Raw genomic sequence first — 27,133 nt, 5'->3', positions numbered from 1 at the left:
ATTAATAGGTCACTATCACTTGGGAGATTCATGTTTATCTATCCTTTGTAGACATTGCAGAGTATTTATCAAGAAATATGTAATAGTTTCAGATGAAATTATAGTCATATTTCTTACACATTTTATCATATTATTTGTCTTTAAATTAGCCAGATTTGAAAATTTTGAATTGTTGAGGATTCAACGTGTGAAAGTCAAGCAAATTTATATGAAAATCGTAATATTCGTGCTTTCCTTCTGTAGAATTTACTTGAAGGAAGGGAGAATGGAGTACTCCTTTATATTTCCTTCCCTCTTTTATGTCAATATTGCTCTTTTTTCTGTTGCACTTCTTCCTATCCCATGCCCTATTCCTTTTCCCAAGTCTTCCTTTTTCTTTTCCTCATTGGGATTATGGTATCACTGTCTTGCATTCCTGTTGTTTCTCCCCATCTATAGTTACCTTAATGACTTGGACCGCATAGCAGATTTGACCTATCTGCCAACTCAGCAAGACGTGCTTAGAGTTCGAGTCCCAACAACAGGGATCATTGAATATCCATTTGACTTACAAAGCGTCATTTTCAGGTAGAAAAAAAAGTTTTACACCAGTTTGCCTTGTTTCTTTTGTTTCTTTTTACATTAGTAATACCATGTATAGGATATTGGTTAAAGGTGCAAATTATTCAATGTTTTTAAAATTTTAGCTTGTTAATTTTATTTTCATGGTTTTGTCCATATATGATTGGCAGCTGTTGTTAAAAATATCAAGAGAATGAGAGACAGACTTGTCTTTTTCTGAAGGTAGTTATTATTGATAGAAAACTGGAAGTAATTTTTCAATAAAATGAGTATATAATTTTTATTATGAATAATAAATTGTGAAATGTAAAGATACTGCTTCTATACTTGATTTTTAATTTAATACCACTCCTACAAATAATTTTCCCCACAGCTCATTTTGAGTGCAAATAATATTGCTTAAAGAATAACTGTGTAGTTACCATTTCAAGTTAGACACCTGAGTGTCTAGTTACGTTGAGACCCATAATAAATTGGGAGTATGCTCTGCCAGCAAATTTCAGGTTTTATTTTGACTATTAACAACTTTAGTAAATACAGATCATATTCTATTTATACTCATAAATTAGGCAGCCTTGACAAGTTTGGAATTTTGACTGGTAATTTCTTGGGAGAAAGGCAGGCCACCAACTTCATTCTGTGGACATGTGTTTCTGCTGAATATACAGGGCATACATTCTAGAATCGTGGCTCAGAATCATGAGAGTTATGAATATCAGAAATTTGAGGGCTTTGAGACCCATAATACTTCAAATTCAGAAAGTGCATCAGACTAAAAAGCAAATACAATAACCTGTTTACTTACAGTGCATTCTATTAGTCTTCAATACAAATGGTAAAATTTTTAAGAAAAACAAACCAATTTGTGTTTTCAACTAAATTCCTGAATTCAGTGTTCCATATGTTATTGTATGTTTATCTGCTAAGGTATTTGTGGTGTTGATGTGATTGTTGTTAATTTTGCAGAATGGTGGATGTAGGAGGCCAACTATCAGAAAGAAGAAAATGGATACATTGCTTTGAAAATGTCACATCTATCATGTACCTAGTAGCTCTTAGTGAATATGATCAAGTGCTTGTGGAGTCAGACAATGAGGTAAGCAAGCATCAGCATAAATCACCACTTTTTAAGAAAAAGTAAATTCACTAAAATTAATTTTAAATTTTATATATTATTTAAAATTATATTAAAGCACAAGTTAGTAGAGAGCTTCAGTACAAATGAGTGTGTTTTTACATAATTGTTTGGATATTAAATTTGTTGGACCAGTAAAGTATAATGATAGATTGAATACTTCATGCTAAACAGCAAAATTCAAAGTTGTTAGTTCTTTTAAGACATTTTCAAAGCAGACTGGCTTGTCCAGTCCTGGCTGTTTTCCAAATGTCCACCAGCAGTAGTATGCAACTGCATATGAAATGAGAAGTTCTACAGGCATTAAGAGTCTAATCCTAATATAATATCTCCTACATGGAGGGTCAGTGGAATCTATCTATTTTGTGTTAAAAGTGGAATAGTTGGCTGTAGAGAAATGTTCTTATTGTAGTTATTTGCATAGTTAGTGTTTTGTAGCAAAGCCATAAATAATAGACAGTGGGAATTAAAACAAAATTCATAGGTTCTTTGCTAGAACATATCATAAAGTAGTAAACTTAATTCCATTGACTTAAAGTACAGGATTTATGCTGGCTTATATTTTGTACTTGTATTGCTATTTCAAAGAATAACAAAAGTAGGAAACTTGTGGGTGGTGATGTATGAACTAAGCAGGCAAAATGCAGTAGTACCCAGTGTTTTCTATACAGCTTTACAAAGTAGGGGGGGAATTTAATATTTGGATTTTTTTCTTTCATGAAGACTATTCCCATTATTCATCAAATTTATATGAGTTACCAGCACTGTTCTATGCAAGTTTTTAACATTCATTTACAAAAGTTAGATGAAAAAATGAAATAATTTTAATGTTCTTCATGACTGTGTATATATGTTGATTTTATTGTTTAAGAGAAGGGTTGACATAGCAAAGTAAAACATGTTCTTGGGCTGTCATGATTATATTCTCAACTTTCTTCAGTATTAATTTTTTTTTAAGAAAGATTGGGAGCTCTGAAAGCTTTTAAATTTATACTTTTCCCATAAAAGAAAGAAATCTCATTGCATTATTTATATCATCAGCCATCTCCTTAAATGTACAGCTGTTATAAAGAAGAAATTTTCAGTTGCTTATATAGTGAATACATCTTGTAATTTATTTTTGTATTCTTTTAAATTGGCAGGTATCCGAATGTTTTTATTTTGTTTTGTAAGACATATATCTTTGATGTTGTGGTCCTAACAGTAATGGAGTCTGAAAACACATTATAAAACAAAGCTTTATTGAAGAAGTAAGAAAGATGAGCAACAATTCCCCCATGTAGCAACTCACCCAATTACCAAGAGCAAACACAGGATCATAAGCGATGCCATGGGTCTGGTGGACTGCCAGGGACATCTGGTGTCTCGGTCATCTGGCAGAAACAGCCAATCATGCAAATGCCTTTTGAATGTGGAGAAGAGTTGAATCAATGTAGGTCGGGGCAGGGTGTTAGCAGTGTGTCTAAGCTGCCAATATTGGTCAAGTGGCAGGGTATCAGGAGGCAGGGTGTTGCTTCCACCCCTTGATTATCTCAAATGATCACTTGACATGGAGTTATAAGTTAGGGTGTTATTTTGGCAGGTTGTTAGTTATATAATAAGCTAGGTGAGGTTGGTGTTGCAACACCTGCAGGGTATATGTTACATAGAGGTTAAAAGCTGGTGCATCATGAGATGGATACCCTAGAATCACCTCTATCAAGTATCAGTTGCACAGGCATCTGGGAAGTGATTACTATGGCATCTTCCCAAGTGCTATGAGAGGCTATGAAAGAAATTACAACCCGCATCTGCTTATATTGACCTTATATAATATTGACCTGGTCACCCAGGACATGGAGAAGGCTGAGATACTCAAATTTTTTTTTTGCCTCGGTCTTCAGCAGCAAGAGCTCCAGCCACACCGCCCAAGTTGCAGAAGGCAAAGGCAGGGACTGGGAGAATGAAGAATCGCCTGCTGTAGGAAAAGATCAGGTTTGAGACCATCTAAGGAACCTGAAGGTACACAAGTCCATGGGACCTGATGAGATGCATTCACAGGTCCTGAGGGAACTGGTGGATGTAGTTGCTAAGCCATTATCCATCATATTTGAGAAGTTGTGGCAGTCTGGTGAAGTTCCCACTGACTGGAAAAGGGGAAATATAACCCCCATTATTAAAAAAGGAAGACCTGGGGAACTACAAGCTGGTCTATCACGTGAAGCGGGCGAGATTTTCTCAACCCCTATGTTTGATCTATCTATCAGCACCCCACAAAAGCCAAGACCCACTGCCGGTGGTGACTGCTAGCACCCATGAAGGACTAACACTAACAGTTTATGGAATAACACTCTTTATTAATATAAAATCATGACAAATTAAGGTTCATGGATTGCCAGTGATAGGGACTGTCTGCAAAAACAAGCTTGAAGTGATACACAACCAGACTATAATCAATAACAGCTAGGGTTAGTTATTTAGCACACATAAGATAAAGTTCTTGCCCAATAGGTATCCCTATGGGGGAGAAAACAGGTTCAGCCCATTGACTGATCCCAGAAGTTACAATGGAGTCTTCCCTATCTCCTCCCCTCTCTCATTCACTTTTATACTTTTCTTTACTCTCAGGTGGAGCTTGAGTGGCTCGAGTCATACATTATTTTATTATTGATTGGTGTAAAATTCTTTCACTTCTCGTTTAAAGATATAGCAGATGATAAAAAATATAAAGCGCATGCTTGGTGAGGGGTGGTCGTACCTTGGAGGTGGGTAACTTTGGGATGGAGGTGTGTGTTAGTATTATAATGAGATTGCCGAGGTGAGTATCTCCAGAGAGGACGCCTTTAACACCGGAGCGGGGGGAAGCACAGCGTCCAGGAGCCTCAGTTCGGGGCGGCAAGAGCGACCGAGGGAGCCTCAAGTCCTCGACAGGACATGCCCAGGAGCCGGCAGCTCAGCTCACGCGAGCAGCTGACTCACAGGGGGCGGCGCCAGGAGTGACGGCACCAGCCCTCAGTGGGTAAAAACTCATGCCAGGGAGCGCGGCGAACAGGGCGTGGCACGGCAGTCAGGGCGTGGCGCAGCAGTTTGCACTGCAGTTGGCGCAGGCAGGGCGAGCGGGCAGCGAGCGGGATGGTGAGCACTCGCCTCAGGACCAGGGCCCGCTCTGGGAGCTCTGCCCCGGCGGTGGCCAGCGTAGGCACCCAGACAGAGCCGATGAGAGGGGAGGCTGCGGCGCAGACCTCGGAGTGTAGAGAGTGCCTCGACTGGTCTCTTGAGGCGAGGGTGCGCAATGCACAGGGCTGCACTCGGTGCGCCCTGGTGGAGGTCCTCCTGCAGCAGGTGGCTGAGCTGCGGGAGGCTGTTGGAGAGCTAAAAGATGCCAGGGAAGCTGAGAGGAAGCTGGGCTGCTTGCTCCAGGCCCAAACTGTGCAGGGGCTGCAAACGTCCAGCATTGCTCATAAAGGAAAGAGGGAGGGCAGCAACCCAGGAAGCTGGGAATTAGTCACGAGAAAAACTAACAAAAAAAGGAGGAAGAGGACAATTAACGACAAGGGGCTTCCTCCTAAATCTGATGTCCCCACCCAGAACTGCTTCGCACTTCTGCAGGGGGCTAATGAGAAAGCACCCACCACACCTAATGAGCATCCTGCTGATGCACCAGTAAAGAGGATCACTACTGGTGCCTCCAGGAAAAAGAGGAGGGTCATAGTAGTAGGGGACTCTACTTTGAAAGGCACAGAGGCACTCATCTGCCGGCCTGACCCAGTCTCGAGGGAGGTGTGTTGCCTGCCAGGGGCTCGGATCAGGGATGTTGCTGAGAGGCTGCCTGCTCTAGTAAGTCCTGCTGACTATTACCCCCTTCTAGTGGTCCATGTGGGTGCTAGAGATATAGATAGCAGTAGCCTGGAGAACATTAAGAAGGACTACAGAGCCCTGGGAGAGGTGGTTAGGGGCTCTGGAGCTCAGATAGTTTTTCATCAATTCTCCAGGACAAAGGGGAGGACCTTAAAAAAGTTAGGTGCGTTTGGCAGGTTAATAAATGGTTAGAATGGTGGTGCCATAGTCAGGGGTTTGGCTATTTAGAACATGGGGCTCCATTTGGGAAGCCAGATCTACTGGAGGCTGGTGGAGCTGGTCTGACAAAGAAGGGGAAGAGCTGTTTTGGTAGGAGGCTTGCCAGGCTGGTCAAGAAAGCTTTAAACTAGATGTGTTGGGGGAGGGGAGCATTGATCCATCCCAACACTCCTGGTCAGTTGCCAGCACCTGTACTAAGTGCTTGGAGCCATGTAGAGATGTTCCAGCTGCCCCAGCCAATGAGTCGGCTGCATTTGGAGCTTGGCTAAGGTGCCTCTATACAAACGCCCGTAGTATGGGGAACAAGCAAGAGGAATTAGAGATGTGTGCAAGGCTACGGGAATATGATGTCATTGGTATCACAGAAACATGGTGGGATGGCTCCTATGACTGGAGTGTTGGAATGGAAGGTTACAGGCTGTTTAGAAAAGACAGGCCAGGCAGACGGGGAGGGGGCGTTGCTATCTATGTCAGTGATAGGCTAGAGAGTACGGAACTCTGTCTGGGGACGGGTGATGAGGTAACAGAGTGTTTGTGGGTCAGGATCAAAGGGAGAACAGCAATGGGGGACATTACGGTGGGGATCTGTTACAGGCCGCCTGATCAAGAGGACTCTGTGGATGAAGCGCTCTACAGACAGATAGGAGCAGCCTCACGCTCGCAGGCCCTTGTCCTCATGGGGGACTTCAACCATCCTCATACCTGTCGGAGGGACGGTACGGCCCGGCACAAGCAATCCAGGAGGTTCCTTGATTGTGTGGAAGACAACTTCCTCTTTCAAGCAATAGAAGAGCCGACAAGGAGAGGTGCCATGCTTGACCTCATGCTCACCAACAGGGAGGGGCTGGTAGGGAATGTGATGCTCCAGGGCAGCCTTGGCTGTAGTGATCACGAGATGGTCAAGTTCGATATCCTCAGGACAGTGAGAAGAGCATGCAGCAAGCTCACTGCCCTGGACTTGAAGAGAGCAGACTTTGGCCTCTTCAGGAACCTCCTTAGTAAGGTTTCATGGGATACAGTCCTAGAGGGCAGGGGGGCCTGAGACTGCTGGTCGATATTCAAGGATCACCTGCTACGTGCTCAAGAGTGTCGCATCCCGACTAGAAGAAAGTGCAGCAGGAGGGCCAGGAGACCTCCATGGGTGGATAGGGAGCTGCTGAGGAAACTTAGAGGGGAAAAAAGAAGCTTATAGAAGGTGGAAGCGAGGACAGGCGGCCTGGAAAGAATACAGGGACATTGTCTGGGAAGTTAGGGATCAGGTTAGGAAAGCTAAGGCCCAGCTAGAATTAAGTTTGGCAAGAGATGTGAAAGATAACAGGAAAGGATTCTATAGATAAGTAGCAAATAAAAGACAGACTAGGGACAACGTGGGCCCTCTCCGGAAGCTATCAGGAGAACTGGCTACCATGGATTTGGAGAAGGCTGAGGTTCTTAATGACTTCTTTGCCTCAGTCTTCACCAGCAAATGCTCTGACCACACCACGAAAGTCTTGGAAAGCAAAGGCAGGGACTGTGAAAATGAAGACCTTAGGCCCACTGTAGGAGAGGATCAGGTTCGAGACCATCTTAAGAACCTGAACATGCACAAGTCCATGGGACCTGATGAAATCCATCCGCGGGTCCTGAAGGAGCTGGCGAATGAAGTGGCTAAGCCACTGTCCATCATATTCGAAAAATCCTGGCAGTCAGGTGAAGTTCCCGATGACTAGAAGAAGGGTAATATAACCCCCATTTTCAAGAAGGGGAAAATGGAAGACCCAGGGAACTACAGACCAGTCAGCCTCACCTCTGTGCCTGGCAAAATCTTGGAACAGATTCTCCTGGAAAACATGCTAAGGCACATGAAAAACAACGAGGTGGTTGGTGACAGCCAACATGGCTTCACTAAGGGCAAATCCTGCCTGACCAATTTGGTGGCCTTCTATGATGGGGCTACAGAAATGATGGACGGGGCAGAGCAGTTGACGTCATCTACCTGGACTTGTGCAAAGCGTTCGACACTGTCCTGCACAACATCCTTGTCTCTAAATTGGAGAGACATCAATTTGATAGATGGACCACTCGGTGGATAAAAAACTGGCTCGATGGCCGCCTGCAAAGAGTTGTGGTAAATGGCTCGATGTCCAGTTGGAAACCTGTAACGAGTGGTGTCCCTCAGGGATCGGTGTTGGGACCAGTCCTGTTCAACACCTTTGTCGGCAACATGGACAGTGGGATTGAGTGCGCCCTCAGGAAGTTTGCCGACGACACCAAGCTGTGTGGTTCGGTTGATGTGCTGGAGGGAAGGGACGCCATCCAGAGGGACCTTGACATGCTTGTGAGGTGGGCCAATGCCAACCTTATGAAGTTTAACCAAGCCAAGTGTAAGGTCCTACACCTGGGTCAGGGCAATCCCAGGCACTGCTACAGGTTGGGCAGAGAAGAGATTCAGAGCAGCCCTGCAGAGAAGGACTTGGGGGTGTTGGTTGATGAGAAGCTTAACATGAGCCAGCAGTGTGCACTTGCGGCCCAGAAAACCAACCGTATCCTGGGCTGCGTCAAAAGGAGTGTGACCAGCAGGTCAAAGGAGGTGATCCTGCCCCTCTACTCTGCTCTTGTGAGGCCTCACTTGGAGTACTGCGTACAGTTCTGGTGTCCTCAACATAAAAAGGACATGGAGCTGTTGGAGCGAGTCCAGAGGAGGGCCACGAGGATGATAAGAGGGCTGGAGCACCTCCCGTATGAAGACAGGCTGAGAGAGTTGGGGCTGTTCAGCCTGGAGAAGAGAAGGCTGCATGGAGACCTCATAGCAGCCTTCCAGTATCTGAAGGGGGTCTATAAGGATGCTGGGGAGGGACTCTTTGTTAGGGACTGTAGAAACAGGACAAGGGGTAATGGCTTCAAACTTAAACAGGGGAAGTTTAGATTAGATATAAGGAAGAAGTTCTTTACAGTGAGGGTGGTGAAGCACTGGAATGGGTTGCCCAGGGAGGTTGTGGATGCTCCATCCCTGGCAGTGTTCAAGGCCTGGTTGTACAGAGCCTTGGACCACGTGGTTTAGGGCAAGGTGTCCCTGCCCATGGCAGGGGGGTTGGAACTAGATGATCTTAAGGTCCTTTCCAACCCTTACTATTCTATGATTCTATGATTCTATGATTCTATGAGATTATAATGAGCAAGGTTCACCTAAGGAAAATGATTTCACCACAGTCGCTAACTCAACAATGGACATCTCTTATATTTTCATTTGACAGCTGCTGTGCAGCTTATCAGCTGCATGGTACCATCAAGTTCACAGTCCTGCAGGAAGCACAAAAGAGCCTGGCCGTGGTGTCTCCACTCCACCCTCCGTTGGTCCTCTAGGATAGCAGGTTATGTTGCTTAGGGAACCATGGTGGAGTAGATTCCATGCATACAAACTGTCCTGAAAGTGGCAACTATTTTACCCTAAAAAGGTTTCTATAATACTACAACTTCTGTTAGACCCCAGTTTTCTCTAATTCCTCCCCCCCTCAAGTGATTTTCCCACATAATCCACCCCATGACTACAGTCACTCAAGTTTCACATGAGGGCATTTAGGTGTTAATGTTACACGGAATATCAAGCGCATATACATTGGGAATGTCAAGTGTGTGCATGTTAAATAGAGATAGCAAGTAGGGTAATTGCTTCATCTTACTCCAGATTTTTACATATTTTGTGATCACCAGGATAAAAAGTAGAGAGTTAATATCAATAAAATAACAACAAGATGAAGCATTCTGTTCAGAGTTCCTGTAGCTGTTGGTGACCATCCAAAAAGAGTGTCCCACCATCGATGTTCTCTGTCTTTCCTGACTCATTCCAAAACATGGTGTATTTCCTCCACATCATGATGGACAGTAATCAGGTTTTTTGTCCATTTCCTTGAGCTTGCTTCAGTAATCATCTCAGGTCTTCATGTGGTAACAGTTTTCTTATCAGGGTGTGATTCATTCCAATGGGGGTAGGCAGCAGGTCTTGGATCAGTGTATAGTTAGATTGTAGCAACTGATAAGACATAACAGGAGCTGAATAAGTAAAATCACATCCTATAATCTCAACAAAATTAGAAGCACAAATATTAGAATGGTTGCTTGTATATAGAGTAAGGTTATACACAGTATAAAGTCACAAGAAGTTCTCAGGCAGGCACATCCTTTTCTGATGTATACAAGTACAGTTTCCAGGTTTTCATTACAATGTATTTCAAAATGGCAAACGTTCTGATCAGTGTCAAGATGAATGTCTTGAGCTCTGATGGTATTACTTTTGCAAATGAATCCCTGTTGCTTTCGCACAATGCATTGATCAACATCAATACTTTGCCATTTATTTCCATCCTTCCAGGCCCGTACTCTATGCTCCATTAATGCCTTAAAAATAAGCATACCATTTACGGACCCATCCTGGGTTCAGCTGCAACAGTTATTTTTCTCCTTCTTAGTAGCTGGTGCAGTGCTGTGTTTTCAACTTTAGTCTGAGAATAATGCTGATAACACACCAATGTTTTAGTTGTTGCTATGTAATGCTTAACCTGCTCAAGGACTTTTCAGTCTCTCGTGCTCTGCCAGTGAGGAGGGGCACAGAAAGCCACAAAGAAGCAGAGACAGGACACCTGACCCAAAGTAGCCAAAGGGGTATTCGATACTACAGCACATCATGCCCAGTATAGAAACTAGGGGGAGTCACCGGGAAGACCAAGACTGCTGCTTGGGTCGGGCTGGGTATCGGTCGGCGGGTGGTGAGCAATTGTATCCTCTCCCCTTGTTATTTCACTGATCATTATTATCATTGGTGGTAGCAGTAGTGGTTTTGTATTATACATTAGTTACTGGACTGTTTTTACCTCAACACGTGGGAGTCACATTCTTTCCATTCTCCTCCCCATCCCTCCTGAACCAGGGGGAAAGAAGGGGGGGAATGAGGGAGCGGCTGCATGGTTCTGAGTTACCGGGTGGCCTTAAACCACGACAGTTCTTTGTGGCGCCCAACGTGGGGCAAGAAGGGTTGAGATAATGACGGATCTGACCAGAGTGTGTCTGATCGTATTTGCGATAAGCATTCATTATTTTGGATTAATAGTCACTCATCACAATGTTGATTTATTTGCTCTCAGAGTTGTTGCATTTGGTCTCAGAGTTTCAGCATGTCACACCTTACTTGCAGCCACTATTTGCTGTTTTAGTGTATATTGGCTTTGGAACCTGGGCTAAGGTTCTCATTTTGTTGTACTTTATGGTAATGACTTGTAATACAATAGAATCTTTGATCATGAAACTGGTCTGGCTTGCGTTCTCAGTGTGGTCATCACCTCTATACCTTGGGAGGCATGTAATGGGAATTGTTAAAATTTATTCATCTTTTTTTCCCCCCTCAGAGGGCCAACCTAGCATCATTGTTTAAGCCCAGCCGGTAACTCAGAACCATGCAGCTGCTTGCTCGCTCCCCCCACTCTGCTTCCTCCCGGCTTCCCGTGCTCCTCCTCACTGGCAGAGCATGAGACTGAAAAGTCCTTGATTGGTGTAAGCATTACTTAGCAACAAGTAAAAACATTGGTGTGTTATCAGCACTGTTCTCACACTAAAGTTGAAAACACAGCACTACACCAGCTACTAGGAAGGAGAAAAATAACTGCTACAGCTGAACCCCGGACAGTATCCACCCCTTATTCCATACCATTCATGTCATGCTCAGATCCCACATTTTACAATATACCATCACTTTTTCTCTCGTGTATATATATACACAAAGAGAGAGCTATCATTCCTTAGTCCATGGACCACCCCTATAAAGTTTGCTGAATTCGTTCAGTCCATGATGTCAGGCTCCATCTCTTGTAACAGCCTTTCAGGGCAGGAGAGACGCAGTGTTGGATTGTTGCCTGCTGATGACACCACTGAACTTGTCTGGTCACTGCTGATCTCATCTGGGTTCATCAAAGTTCATTCTTTGTTGGGGCGATTGGAGGGAAGTCAGGGTCAGTCGATGGTGACCTGAGGACAGTTCTGCTGCTCCTGCCAGCTTTTCCCATGACTTTATTCTCCGCTGATGATCATGACAGCACATATCTTCTATTCAAAGCCCAGAGTGGTGGTGATGGGCATATAGCTGATGGGCTATAGAGGTATTATATAGCAGGCAACAAGATATAGTTGAGTTCATTGTCTGTTTTCCCCCAAAATTAAATCCCCTTGAGGTACACACTGGACTTTCCCATCTTCCCGCATTACCCATCAAGTATATCCAGGTCCCCGAGGGAAAGCAATTGCAGCAGCCGGTTTGCCTTTACCTGAAGCAGGAATAACCCAGACTATTTTCCCCAGCAGATTCTTTACATACACTACAGGAACTTTATCCCCCTCTTTGGTACATAAAAGTTTTGATTGGGCCACACCAGCCAGGTTGAAGATCCCCTAGTGTTGACCAGCCAGGTGACTTTTGCTAAATGTGTATCCAATGTTTGAAAGTCCCAACACCCATTGCTCTCAATGTGGTTTTAAAAAGCCCATTGTACCATTCGATTTTCCCAGAGGCTGGTGCATGGTAGGGGATGTGATATACCCACTCAATGCCATGCTCTTTGGCCCAAGTGTCTATAAGGTTGTTCCGGAAATGAGTCCCCTTGTCTGACTCAATTCTCTCTGGGGTGCCATTTTGCCATAAGACTTCCTTTTCAAGGCCGAGGATAGCGTTCCTGGCAGTGGCGTGGGGCACAGCATATGTTTCCAGCCATCCGGTGGTTGCTTCCACCATGGTAAGCACATGGCGCTTGCCTTGGCGGGCCGGTGGGAGTGTGATATAGGTAATGTGCCAGGCCTCCCCGTATTTCTACTTCAGCCATCGTCCTCCATACCAGAGAGGCTTTAACCTCTTGGCTTGCTTAATTGCAGCATGTTTCACATTAATGAATAACCTGGGCAATAGTGTCCATCGTTAAGTCCACCCCTCGACCACTAGCCCATCTACATGTTGCATCTCTGCCTTGATGGCCTGAGGTGTCATGGGCCCACTGGGCTAAAAATAATTCACCCTTATGTTGCCAATCCAAGTCCATCTGAGCCACTTTAATCTTAGCAGCTTTATCCACTTGCTGGTTGTTGTGGTGTTCCTCAGTGGCCCGACCCTTGGGTACATGAGCATCTACGTGGCGTACCTTCACCACCAGGTTCTGCACCCGAGCAGCGATATCTTGCCACAGTGCAGCAGTGTTACTTCTGCGTTGCCAGTTGCTCTGCTTCCATTGCTGCAACCACCCCCACAGGGCATTTGCCACCATCCATGAGTCAGTATAGAGAGAAAGTACTGGCCATTTTTCTCGTTCAGCCTTGATGGCATCAGAGTACACTGTGCACCGGTATCTACTAGAGCCTTATACTTCTGTGAGACTGATGTGCCAGGCCATCTGATCCACACAGTCCAGTAAACCCAATTATCCCTCTCCTCCACCTGGCTGGAGGCAGGGCCCCTCTAATAGTGATCATAAAATTCTCCACTTCTGTCTTGTAGAAAGGGATTAGTATTCCTTATCACAGGAGCTGGAGTAAAATCAGCTCTTTCACCCCATCTGGGAAACTGCTCACCAGAGACTGGAGCAGCAGCTTTCCTGGGAGGATCATCCTTGACCATTGTTCTCCAGTTCACGCACCCGTTGCTCCAGAGCTGAAGTAGGTTTTCCATCCCACTTTCTCATGTCTTCTCTGTGATCCCGCAGGTAAAACCATAGGGTGGCCCGTGGTGTGTACCTCCTATATTTTCTTTCTCGAGCAGTAGGGCGCCTTCTGTTAATAGCTGAGACATGGGTTGGTACGCGTGGGGAGCTGGATAGATCGGATAAATCGTCTCTCAATTGTTTGAACTCCTGGGACAGTTTTTCCACAGCTGAAATGATGGAAGGGGTGAGATTGTCTTCGAACTCTCGGAGTTGACGAATCAGGCAATCCACTGTTAGTGATATTCCGTCATTCCAGGTCATTGATGCCAATGTGTGGGCATATGATGATGGCGTACTCCGTGTAAGTTTCCGCCACATGGGTCGTGTACATTCGACTTCATCTGGATCGACGGATGCATTCCTGGCATCTGGCCTATGATAGATCATCTCTATAATGGCTGATTCCCTCAGGGACTGGATGCCTTTCTCTATCGTGGTCCAGTTGGCTGAGCGACTCGTAATATCATCTTTGTAGGGAAACCTTTCCTTCACAACTGCCAGGAGCCGCCTCCAAAGGCTGAGGGCTCGCTTCTCTCTTGCAATCGCTTTGTCAATTCCTCCTTCCTTAGCAAGTGATCCCAGCTGCTTGGCTTCCCTACCTTCTAGTTCGTGACCGTCAGCCCCATTGTCCCAGCATCGGAGCAACTAGGTGACCATGTGCTCCCCTGGAAGACGGGTGAAATCTTTTCGCATATTCTGCAGCTCGGTTGAGGTCCGGGGTCGAGAAATGACCTCTTCTTCTTCTTCCTCTTCCTCTGACCCACGTAGTAGTAACTCTTGTTCAGATGCTGTTGCATGTAGTAATGGCATTGGGTCTTCATCTTTCTTCGCTTCACGGGTTGCTCTTTGTGCCTCTCGTCTGCTTTTGCTTACAGGGGCAACAGACATTGTCACAAACTGGCCATTTGGTTTAGCTGCAGTGTTTGTCACTGTGGTTGGAGCGTCTGCGGTGTCTGCCACTAGGATTGGAGTGGTTGCAATGTCTATTGCTGGGGTTGCTGCAGCTGTTGTACTTGGGAGTTGAGTAACACCAACAGCTCCATTGTCTGTTGCTGTCGGGGTTTGAGTAGCTACTGTGCTTGTCACTGGGGTTGGTGTGGCTGTGGTGCTTGGAGTAGCCACGTTGTCTGTTGCTGTCGGGGTTTGAGTAACTACTGTGCTTGTCACTGGGGTTGGTGTGGCTGCGGTGCTTGGAGTAGCCACATTGTCTGTTGCTGTCGGGGTTTGAGTAGCTGTTGTGCTTGTCACTGGGGTTGGTGTAGCTGCTGTACTTGGAGTAGCTGTGTTGTCTGTTGTGGTCAGGGTCTGAGTAGCTGCTGTGCTTGTAGTTGGCATAGCTGTGTTGTCTGTTGCTTTGCCATCAGATCCAGAGACACTTTTTTCCCTTTGAAGGTGCTGGATAGTGTTGAGCAGGGCTCTGTAGGCGTCGGCCAAGCCCCAGCACGTTGCCATGATTTGTCCCTCTCTGGTATAACCAGGATGACAGCACACCTCGTTTAAGTGTTTTACTAGTTTTTCCGGATGTTGCACTTGTTCAGTGGTGAAGTTCCAAAGCACTGGAGGGGCCCACTGGCCTAGATACTTGCCCATACTATCCCACACACCCTGCCACTCATGACTGTCCAGCCTCAGGGAAAATCTCTTGGTGGTCCTCCTATATCGTCGTCTAATCCTAGACCAGATTCGAACCTGATACTGCTGAATTTTTGGGATTAAACAAAATAGGATGTTCCTACGACGGGATGGCCGTGGGTAAAACACACTCCGTATGTGTGCCAACATGCTGATCCCCAGCACAATCAGCAGGCAGGTTTCAAGGGTATTCAAAGGCCATCTAAAACCTTCAGAACTCTCAACTGCTGTTGCAAATAGGCTGGTGGGGGAACAGGGGGTGAAAGAGAATGCTTCCTTCGTAAGTTTACCCCCCGAGGAGAAAAAAAAATATATGCAATTGCTAAAATATTTCATTATATACCTCCCAATGTATAGAGGTGATGGCCACGCTGGAAGCACAAACCAGACCAGTTTCAAGATCAATGAGTCTATTGTATTACAAGTCATTACCATGAAGTTCAGTGAAACAAGAACCTTAGCCCAGGCCCCCCAGCCGATAAACACTAAAACAGCAAATAGTGGCTGTAAGTAAGGTACAACATGCTGAAACTCTGAGATCAAGCGCAACAAGTCTGAGAGCCAAATAATCACCATTGTGACGAGTAGTAACAATGAATGCTTATCACAAATATGATTAAACACACTCTGGTCAGATCTGTCGTTATCTCAACCTTTCGTGCCCCACGTTGGGCACCAAAAAGAACTGTTGTGGTTTGAGCCCAGCCGGTAACTCAGAACCACACAGCCGCTCGCTCACTCCCCCCCTTCCTCCCCCCCGCTCCCGGAGGGATGGGGAGGAGAATCGGAAGAATGTAACTCCCACGGGTTGAGATAAGAGCAGTCCCGTAACTAAGGTATGATACAAAACCACTACTGCTACCACCAATGATAATAATGATTAGTGAAATAACAAGGGGAGAGGATACAATTGCTCACCACTCGCCGACCGATACCCAGCCCGACCCGAGCAGTGATCTGGGCCTTCCGGGTAACTCCCCCCGGTTTATATACTGGGCATGACGTGCTGTGGTATGGAATACCCCTTTGGCCAGTTTGGGTCAGGTGTCCTGTCTCTGCTTCCTCCCGGCTTCCCCTCCTCCCTGGCAGAGCATGAGACTGAGAAAGTCCTTGGTTGAAATAAACATTACTTAGCAACAACTAAAACCATCGTTGTTATCAGCGTTGTTCCCAGGCTGAAAGTTAAAAAACACAGCACTGCACTAGCTACTAAGAAGGAGAAAAATGACTGCTATAGCTGAACCCAGGACATACGGGTTGGTACACGTGGGTATTTGGATAGATTGCATAGTTCGTCTCTCAGTTGTTTGAACTCCTGGGTCAGGAGTTTTTCCACAGCTGAAATGATGGAAGGGGTGAGAATGTCTTTGAACTCTCGGAGTTTACGACTCAATTCATCCACCGTAGGTGCTGCTGCCTCACTCCAGGTCATTGATGCCAATGAGTGGGCATATGATGATGGTGCACTCCATGTAAGTTTCCGCCATATGGGTCATGTGCATTCGACTTCATCTGGATCTATGGGTGCATTCCTGGCATCCGGCCTATGATAGATCATCTCTAGAACAGCTGATTCCCTCAGAGACTGGAGGCCTTTCTCTATCGTGGTCCAGGTGGCCAAGCGACTCATAACATCATCCTTGTAGGGAAACCTTTCCTTCACAGCTGCCAAGAGCAGTCTCCAAAGGCTGAGAGCTCATTTCTGTTTTGCAATGGCTTTGTCAATTCCTCCTTCCCTAGCAAGTGATCCCAGCTCCTTGGCTTCCCTACCTTCTAGTTCATGACTGTCGGCCCCATTGTCCCAGGTGCTGGATAGTTTAGAGCAGGGCTCTGTAGGCATAGGCCAAGCCTCAGTACATTGCCGTAAGTTGTCCCTCTCTGGTATTGCCAGGATGACAGCATGCCTCGTTTAAGTACTTTTCTAGTTTTTCTGGATTTTGCTCTTGTTCCGTGGTGAAGTTCCAAAGCACTGGAGGGGCCCACTGGCCTAGATACTTGCCCATACTATCCCCCACACCCTGCCACTCATGACTGTCCAGCGTTGAGGAAAATCTCTTGGTGGTCCTCCTATGTCATCATCTAACCCTAGACAAGATCCGAGCCCGACCCTGCTTAACTTTCGAGATCAGACAAAATAAGGTGTTCTCAGGGTGGGATGGCCCTGGTAAAACACATGCTGTATGTGTGGCAACATGCTGATTCCCAGCAAAAGCAGCAGGCAGGTTTCAAGTGTGTCCAAAGGATATCCAATACCTTTAGAATTCTCAAATGCTGCTGTAAATAGCCTGGTGGGGGAGCGGAGGGTGTAAGGGAATGTCTCCTCCATAGGTTGACCCTCTGAGGAGGAAAACCAAGTGTGTAATTGCTAAGAATTCCCACGATATGCCTCCCAAAGTATAGAGGTGATGGCCATGCTGAGAACGCATGCTGGACCAGTTTTACGATCAATGAGTCTATTGTATTACAAGTCATTACCATGAAGTACAGCGAAACAAGAACCTTAGCCCAGGCCCCCCAGCTGATAAACCCTAAAACAGCAAATACTGTCTGTAGGTAAGGTATGACATGCTGAAACTCCGAGACCAAGCGCAACAACTGTGAGAGCAAATAAATCAACATCGTGACGCGTGACTATTAATCCGAAACAATGAACGCTTATCACAAATACAATTAGACACACTCTGGTCAGATCTGTCATTATATCAAGCCTTCGTGCCCCATGTTGGGCACCGCAAAGAACTGTCATGGTTTAAGCCCAGCCGGTAACTCTGAACCATGCATCTGCTCGCTCACTCCCCCCCTTCTTCCCTCCCCCCCCCCCACTCCCGGAGGGATGGGGAGGAGAATGGAAAGAATGTAAATTCCTCAGTTTGAGATAAGAACAGTCCAATAACTAAGGTACAATACAAAACCACTACTGCTACCACCAATAATAATAATGATAAGGGAAATAACAAGGGGAGAGAATATGAAACTAAAAGGGGAAAAGGAAAATAAACCAATAAACACAAGTGATGCCCAATGCAATTGCTCACCACCCACTGACCAATACCCTGCCCGACCCGAGCAGCGATCTGGGCCTTCCAGGTAACTTCCTCCAGTTTATATACTCGGCATGGCATGCTGTGGTTTGGAATACCCCTTTAGCCAGTTTGGGTCAGGTGTCCTGTCTCTGCTTCCTCCCAGCTTCTTGTGCCCCTCCTCACTGGCAGAGCATGACACTGAAAATTCCTTGATCGGAGTAAGCATTACTTAGCAACAACTACAAACATTGGTGTGTTATCGTCACTGTTCTCAGACCGAAGTCGAAAACACAGCACTGCACCAGCTACTAAGAAGGAGAAAAATAACTATTACAGCTGAACCCAGGACAGTAGCAAGTCCAGCAGTGCCTCTTTCCTGCTTGGTACATCTAACATTTGTATGAGGAAGCAGTCCTCCATGCATTCCAGGAACTTGATGGATGACATGTGGGCTGCTGTGTTGTTCTTCCAACAAGTGTCTAGGTAGTTGAAGTCACCCGTAAGAACCAGGTTCTGCTGAGCTGTGCTTCCTCAAGTGACCTATGCATTGCTTCATTGACACAATTGTGTCAACAGCCCCACTGAAGGCCAAAGATGAGCTAATCAGTTTGCAGTGCCTCTGTGATAACATATTTAAGAATGGGTAAAAAAAAAAAAAAAAAAAAAAAAATGCTGGACAGAGAGAGGAGGAAAGAATGAAAGGAGTGAGAAACAGCAGAGGGAACACCAAGGTCAAAGCAGGAGTTCACTGGTAGAACAGATGTTCACTGCAGCCTTTGGAAAATCCACCCCAGAGCAGGTGGATATTCTTGAAGGAACTCCAGTTCATGGAAGACATGCTGGAGTAGAGGAACAGTGTGAGAAGGAAACAGCAACAGAGAGAAAATGCTGTGTACTGACCATAAGCCTCACTCCCATGCCCATTGTGCTGCTTGGCCGTCTGGGGGGTGGGCAGAGTTGAAGAGTCTGAAGAGGAATGAAATTGAGCCTGGGAAAGTGGGGAGGTACGCTGTTGTTTAATGTTTGTATTTTCTTTCCCACTACCTGAATCAGTAATTAAATATTTAAGTGGCAATAAATTAAATTTCTCCCAAGTCGAGTCTGTTTTGCCTGTGATAATTGGTAACTGATCTCCCTGTCTATCTCAACCCACAAGCTTTCTTGTTCCAGTTCTTCCTGTTTTCTACCCCCATCCTGCTGGGGACAGGGGAATGAGAGAGCAGCTAGGTAGCAGTTTGGCTGCTAGCCAAGGCAAACTCAGCACACAGATATATGCACAGCACAAGTTCTTAATTAAAAAATGCATCTTTATTTACCTCACCATTTATCTCTTATCATTTCAATGAAATTCAATACCTCAAAATCCATGAAATCCTAATTTTGTTAACAGAACACATTTAAATTATGAATAATTTATTGAGGAAAAAAAAACCACTACAGTTTTTTGTTTATATGTAACAGCATGTCAAATAGATGGCACTCTAGACAATGATAAAGACATTCCTGAACCCAGGACAGGGTGAAATGATACACTACTGCTTCTGTATTGTTCCAGATTAATATTGTATCCAGTCTTTTCTCTTGGAGCACTATTTTTGTTAGCTGAGAAATCCTGCTTTTCTATTCAGTGGATACCAGTTTATACAGCTTTTAAATGCTTTTTTAGCCCTTTTCATCTATTTCTTTTGACTTGTTAGAGCCAAACTATTATAAATTATGCCAATTATATTGTTTCTGTAATTGCAAAAGTAATTGAAGTAATTGCAGATTTTTCCAGAGCAACAGAGATCTTGGGAGATGGTAAAAACAGTGGTTCTGCTGCTCATTTTTCTTATGCTAGGTGTCTAGTGAGCTAGGGAGACCACAACTAGCTGTTGCTGCTGTCAAAGGGAGGTTGCTGTGAAGGTTGGCATGACTGCTATGAAAGGCTGTCAGCCACTGAGAAGCCTTGAGCCAGCTCCAGCTTCACATTTCTGTACATTAGTTATTCATAAGTTTCTATTTATTTGTGGCTTTTTCCATTGCAGCTGAAATAGGCTTTTGCTGGAAGCAATTTGGTGAGGTACAACTGACTTATAAAATCAGAGCTAGTGCTGGAACGAGCTATTAATTCCTGCCTGCTCCCCACTGCTCCTGCACTCTCTTCAGAGCCATATTATCTTACTTGGTTTGGCAAGGCTTCTTTTGCATTGCATGTGATATCAGGTCATATCACAAATGCAGGCCTTACCCTATATTTCTTGTTATCCCATCCCTATTTCCAGAACTAGTTCGTATTTCTTTAGCTGTACAGATAATTTAGTTAATGTGTTTGTAGGAAAGTGTAGTACTGTGTCCTGGTTTCAGCTGTAACAGTTACTTTTCTTCCTAGTAGCTGGTACAGTGCTGTGTTTTGGCTTTAGTCTGGGAACAATGCTGAGAACACACCGATGTTTTTAATTGTTGCTAAGTAGCGCTTACCCTGATCAAGGACTTTTCAGTCTCATGCTCTGCAAGTGAGGAGGGGCATGGGAAGCCAGGAGGAAGCAGAGACAGGACACCTGACCCAAACTAGCCAAAGGGGTATTCCATACCACAGCACATCATGCCCAATATAAAAACTGGGGGGAGTTACTTGGAAGGGACCAATCGCTGCTCAGGTCAGGCTGGGAATTGGTCTGCAGGTGGTGAGCAATTGTACTGTGTTTTCTGAGGTTTCATTTCTTATCTTGTTGTTTCCTACTATTATCATTATCGTTATTGTTATTGTTGGTGTTCTTTCTATTAACACTGTATTATACTTTATTTTAGTTAGTTATTAAACTGTTCTTACCTCAACCCACAGGTTTTACATTCTTTTGATTCTCCTCCCCATCCCACCCACGCAGGGGGGGAAGGGGTGGGGGGTGAGCGAGTGTCTGTGTGGTACTGAGTTACCAGCTGGGTTTAAACCATGACACACTGGAAAAAGGAACCCAGACAGGTGGTCAACTCTCCATCCTTGGAGGACTTGCCTAGAAACCTCGAGGGAGGTGTGTTGCCTACCAAGGGCTTGGATCAGGGATGTTGCAGAGAGGCTGCCTGGTCTAGTATGTCCTGCTGACTATTACCCCCTTCTAGTGGTCCATGTAGGTGCTAGCAATATAGATAGCAGTAGCTTGGAGAACATTAAGAGGGACTACAGAGCCCTGGGAGAGGTGGTTAGGGGCTCTGGAGCTCAGATAGCTTTTCATCAATTCTCCAGGATAAAGGGGAGGACCTTAAAAAAACTAGGCACATTTGGCAGGTTAATAAATGGTTAGAACAGTGGTGCCATATTCAGGGGGTTGGGTATTTAGAATATGGGACTCGATTTGGGAGGCCAGGTCTACTGGAAGTTGGTGGAGCTGTGTGGCGTATGAAAGGCACAGATTTAGAGCATCTTCATGCAGCGAATCACTTTATTGCCTATTGCTCTAGCTTTTATACCATTCTAGCAAAAGATATTTTTAGCCTATTGCTCTACCTTTTATACCAAGCTAGTTTTAGCACATCATGTTTAGTTCCTGGTTTACAGTTTTGTTTTTTCCAACATTCTTCGTTGTTTCACAAACAGTCCCAAAATAACCAGTTCCTTATCTTTCTGTTCTCCTGCTCCTGTCCAGCTGGGTTGCTCTGCTTAATCACACAGTGTACTTTGCTTCTTTAACTCTTTCTTCTCCAGCCAAGCAGTTACTTCTCTTTGGCAATAATCAAATAGTTTCCATCCTCTCCTACAGAGCTGGTCTAACAAAGAAGGGGAAGAGCTGCTTTGGTAGGAGACTTGCCAGGCTGTTCAAGAAAGCTTTAAAATAGATGTGTTGGGGGAGGGGGTCATCGATCTGTCGCAACACTCCCAGTCAGTTGCCCGCACCTGTAATAAATGCTTGGAGCAGTGCAGAGATGTTTCAAATGCTCCAGCTATTGAGTCGGCTTCATCTGGAGCTCGGCCCAGATGCCTCTATACAAATGCCCGTAGTATGGGGAACAAATGAGGAATTAGAGATGTGTGCACGGCTACATGGATATGATATCATTGGTATCACAGAAACATGGTGGGATGGCTCCTATGACTGGAGTGTTGGAATGGAAGGTTATAGGCTCTTTAGGAAAGACAGGCCAGGCAGACAGGGAAAGGGAGTTGCTACTTACATCAGTGATAGGCTGGAGTGTATGGAACTCAGTCTGGGGACAGGTGATCAGTCAACAGAGAGTTTGAGGGTCAGGGTCAAAGGGAGAACAGCGATGGGGGACATTACTGTGAGGATCTGTTACAGACTGCCTGATAAAGAGGACTCTGGATGAAGCGCTCTATAGACAGAGAGGAGCAGCCTCACGCTCGCAGGATCTTGTCCTCATGGGGGACTTCAACCATCCTCATACCTGTTGGAGGGATGGTACAGCCTGGCACAAGCAATCCAGGAGGTTCCTCGATTGTGTGGAAGACAACTTCCTCTTTCAAGCAATAGAGGAGCCGACAAGGAGAGGGGCCATGCTTGACCTCGTGCTCACCAACAGGGAGGGGCTGGTAGGGAATGTGATGCTCCAGGGCAGCCTTGGCTGTAGTGATCACGAGATGGTCAAGTTCGATATCCTCAGGACAGTGAGAAGAGCATGCAGCAAGCTCACTGCCCTGGACTTCAAGAGAGCAGACTTTGGCCTCTTCAGGAACCTGCTTAGTAAGGTTCCATGGGATACAGTCCTAGAGGGCAGGGGGGCCCAAGACTGCTGGTCGATATTCAAAGATCACCTGCTCCAAGCTCAGGAGTGTTGCATCCCGACTAGAAGGAAGTGCAGCAGGAGGGCCAGGAGGCCTCCATGGATGGATAAGGAGCTGCTGAGGAAACTTAGAGGGAAAAAAGAAGCTTATAGAAGGTGGAAGCGAGGACAGGTGGCCTGGGAAGAATACAGGGACATCATTGTCTGGGAAGTTAGGGATCAGGTCAGGAAAGCTAAGGCCCAATTAGAATTAAATCTGGCAAGGGATGTGAAAGATAACAGGAAGGGCTTCTATAGGTATGTAGCAAACAAAAGACAGATTAGGGACAACGTGGGCCCTCTCTGGAAGCTATCAGGAGAACTGGATACCCTGGATTTGGAGAGGGCTGAGGTTCTTAATGACTTCTTTGCCTCAGTCTTCACTAGCAAATGCTCTGACCACACCTCCCAAGTCTTGGAAGGCAGATCCAGGGACTTTGAGAATGAAGACCTTAGGCCCACTGTAGGAGAGGATCAGGTTTGAGACCATCTCAAGAACCTGAACGTGCACAAGTCCATGGGACCTGATTAAATCCATCCGTGGGTCCTGAAGGAGATGGTGAATGAAGTTGCTAAGCCACTGTCCATCATATTTGAAAAATCATGGCAGTCAGGTGAAGTTCCCAATGACTGGAAGAAGGGTAATATAATCCCCATTTTCAAGAAGGGGAAAATGGAAGACCCGGGGAACTACAGACCAGTCAGCCTCACCTCTGTGCCTGGCAAAATCTTGGAGCAGATTCTCCTGGAAAGCATGCTAAGGCACATGAAAAATAACGAGGTGGTTGGTGACAGCCAACATGGCTTCACTAAGGGGAAATCCTACCTGACCAATTTGGTGGCCTTCTATGATGGGGCTACAGAACTGATGGATAGGGGAAGAGCAGTTGATGTTATCAACCTGGGCTTGTGCGAAGCATTTGACACTGTCCCTCATGACATCTTTGTCTCTAAATTGGAGAGACATTAATTTGATGGATGGACCACTCGGTGGATAAAGAACTGGCTGGCTGGCTGCACACAAAAAGTTGTGATCAATGGCTCAATGTCCAGTTCGAAACCTCTAACGAGTGCTGTCCCTCGGGGATCGGTGTTGGGACCAGTCCTGTTCAACATCTTTGTCAGCAACATGGACAGTGGGATTAAGTGCGCCCTCAGCAAGCTTGCCAACGACGCCAAACTGTGTGGTTCGGTTGATGTGCTGGAGGGAAGGGATGCCATCCAGAGGGACCTTGACACGCTTGTGAGGTGGGCCGATGCCAGCCTTATGAAGTTCAACCAAGCCAAGTGCAAGGTCCTACACCTGGGTCAGGGCAATCCCAGGCACTGCTACAGGTTGGGCAGAGAAGAGATTCAGAGCAGCCCTGAGGAGAAGGACTTGGGGGTGTTGGTTGATGAGAAGCTTAACACGAGCTGCTTCAGTGTGCACTCACAGCCCAGAAAGCCGACTGTACCCTGGGCTGCATCAAAAGAAGCATGACCAGCAGGTCAAAGGAGGAGATCCTGCCCCTCTACTCTGCTCTTGTGAGACCTCACTTGGAGTACTGCGTACAGTTCTGGTGTCCTCAACATAAAAAGGACATGGAGCTGTTGGAGCGAGTCCAGAGGAGGACCACGAGGATAAGGGGGCTGGAGCACCTGCCGTATGAAGACAGGCTGAGAAAGTTGGGGCTGTTCAGCCTGGAGAAGAGAAGGCTGCATGGAGACCTCATAGCAGCCTTCCAATACCTGCAGGGGGCCTACAAGGATGCTGGGGAGGGACTCTTCCTTAGGGACTGTAGTGGTAGGACAAGGGGTAATGGCTTCAAACTTAAACAGGGGAAGTTTAGATTAGATATAAGGAAGAAGTTCTTTACAGTGAGGGTGGTGAGGCACTGTAACAGGTTGCCCAAGGAAGTTGTGAATGCTCCATCCCTGGTGGTGTTCAAGGCCAGGTTGGACAGAGCCTTGGGTGACATGGTTTAGTGCGAGGTGTCCCTGCCCATGGCAGGGGGTTGGAACTAGATAATCTCAAGGTCCTTTCCAACCCTAACTATTCTACTATTCTATGATTCTGAAAAGCCATGACTTACTTGGTCTTGTGTTGCCAATAAACGTACCTGAGTGAAAGGCTGGACTAGATGGGCTTCGGAGGTTCCTTTCAGCTAACACTTCTAGGATAATACTCATTGTCGTTTCAGTGATGTTTCAGTGGGAGATGTGTTACAGCATGTGTACTTACAGCTGTTTACATTTAAACCTGCTCAGTAAGGTCCCATGGGATAAAGCCCTAAAGGACAGGGGAGCCCAAGACTGCTGCTTGATATTCAATGATCACCTGCTCTGAGCTCAGGAGTGTTGCGTCCTGACTAGAAGGAAGTGTGGCAGGAGGGCCAGGAGGCCTCCATGGATGGATAAGGAGCTGCTGAGGAAACTTAGAGGGAAAAAAGAAGCTTATAAATGGTGGAAGCGAGGACAGGCAGCCTGGGAAGAATGCAGGGACATTGTCCGGGAAGTTAGGGATCAGGTCAGGAAAGCTAAGGCCCAGTTAGAATTGAATCTGGCAAGATTTAATTGTTCAAGGCCAGGTTGGTCAAAGTCTTGGGTGACGTGGTTTAGTGCATGGTGTCCCTGCCCATTGCAGAGGGGTTGGAACTAGATCATCCTAAGGTCCTTTCTAACCCGAACTTTTCATATGATTCTATGATTCTATGAAACAGATCAAATAATATGTTACTTGTTCTATGGTGCCTAATGGTTTCAGCTATGCAGCCTCATCCCTGCTGCTATACACACACAGTCATGGTCTCTATGTTCTCTTAGGTTAGAAAAATAACTGCTTTCATCTAACTGCAGTGTTTTACCACTGATAGACCTAACCCTTTGGTCTGAAGCCACCCACATAATCAAAGTCTACATGTGTATTGGGTAGGAGCAGTAGTATTGTATGATAAGTCTGATTCTGGAAATAAACTGTAAATTACTGTTCCTCATTTTATAATTAGTAATTTCTGGTGAAATAAAGGGAAAATTCTCCAAATATAAGTGTCCCAGTATCTTAGTGCAAAGAATGCATGAGGTTCCCTCTTGGGAAGAGCTACCCAGTAGCAGAAGAACATATGATATTTTCCTACTCAGTTCCTAACAGAGCAACTTACAGCACAATTTCTCTCTTGACTTATGCCTAATGATAAGCAAAGGAGTAGTTTTTGTGGAAGTACATATATATTTATAGTTAGAATTAGGCTTCAGTACTTTCTGAATCCAGATTGTTTACATATTACAGATTCACAGAATGCTTGAAGTTGGAAGGGGCCTCTTGAGATTATCTAGTCCAACCTCCCTGTTCAAGCAAGATCAGCTAGAGAAGGTTGCCCAGGAATACTAATAAGGAATTAATAACAGTAAGAAATTAATTATCCTAATATTTATCCTTGAGGCTTAATTTGGATATTTATCACCTACTCCAAAATAAATTTACTGCACTTGCTCCTCATTGTAAATATGAGTGACAAATTTAACAAAAGTCTTTAATTCAGAAATTCAAATTGTAATATTTTCCTAAAGTCCATTACTTTATAATAGCATTCTATTAGTATTTAAGCTACAGCATTTCATCTCTTTGCTTCTTTTGCTATGCCTTTCCTTTCTTTGAAACTTTCTGATTCTATCAAACAGAAACTACAAAAAGTAAAAGGTTTTATTCATGTGGGCCTTTCAATAGAAGCTCCCCTCCTCTGACTCCCCTCAAGTTTTAACTATGATATTGTTATTAGGTCTATATTTTATAAAGTTATAAAAGGAATGGTCACGATTGTGCTTTAACAGTTAACCTAAGAACTTATGTTTTATGCTCAGCTTTGCTGATATTTCAGTTTTTCTCCTTTTTGAATTAAATTCTTGCACCATTGAAATCAATACAACTGATTGCAAAAAAAAAAAAGCAAAGATTTTACTTCTCTGCCTTAGTTTCTCCATCTATAAATTTGTCTATTTACTTTCACTCATGACTCCAAATTAATAAATTTGCTTGAAGATTTTGTGGTGATACAAAATAACTAAACTATCAACTCCTACAAAATTGAATTTTTTAGGTGGTGGGTTTTTTTAGAGTTCCTTTTTTCCATTCTTATGCAAGTCACTAAAATGTAAATTAATACAAGTGAAAATACGCTTACAGCAAAACTGTCTGAGTTTTCTAGTAGAATGTAGCATACATTAACAACAAAAGGAGGGCTAAGGAGAATGTCCATCCTTTATTGGATGTGGGGGGAAACAGT

At 45.1% G+C, this 27,133-nt stretch overlaps 1 protein-coding gene and 1 long non-coding RNA gene across 2 annotated transcripts in view; both read left to right on the top strand.

Moving 5' to 3' along the window:
- The window catches only part of LOC115619152 (guanine nucleotide-binding protein G(q) subunit alpha-like), a 127,212-nt gene that overhangs the window by 90,385 nt on the left and 9,694 nt on the right, over positions 1-27,133 (top strand). Inside the window, 2 exon segments of the mRNA XM_030511202.1 lie at positions 439-567; positions 1,528-1,657. Coding sequence (XP_030367062.1) covers positions 439-567; positions 1,528-1,657 — 259 coding nt within the window.
- On the top strand, positions 6,969-25,393 carry LOC115619154. Its single transcript, XR_003994936.1, has 3 exons — positions 6,969-6,990; positions 14,177-14,183; positions 25,304-25,393. It is a non-coding gene; the product is annotated as an uncharacterized LOC115619154 (long non-coding RNA).

The sequence above is a fragment of the Strigops habroptila genome, chromosome W, assembly GCF_004027225.2.
Source record: "Strigops habroptila isolate Jane chromosome W, bStrHab1.2.pri, whole genome shotgun sequence".
NCBI lineage: Eukaryota > Metazoa > Chordata > Aves > Psittaciformes > Psittacidae > Strigops > Strigops habroptila.
This window is presented reverse-complemented; position numbering and strand designations above follow the sequence as displayed.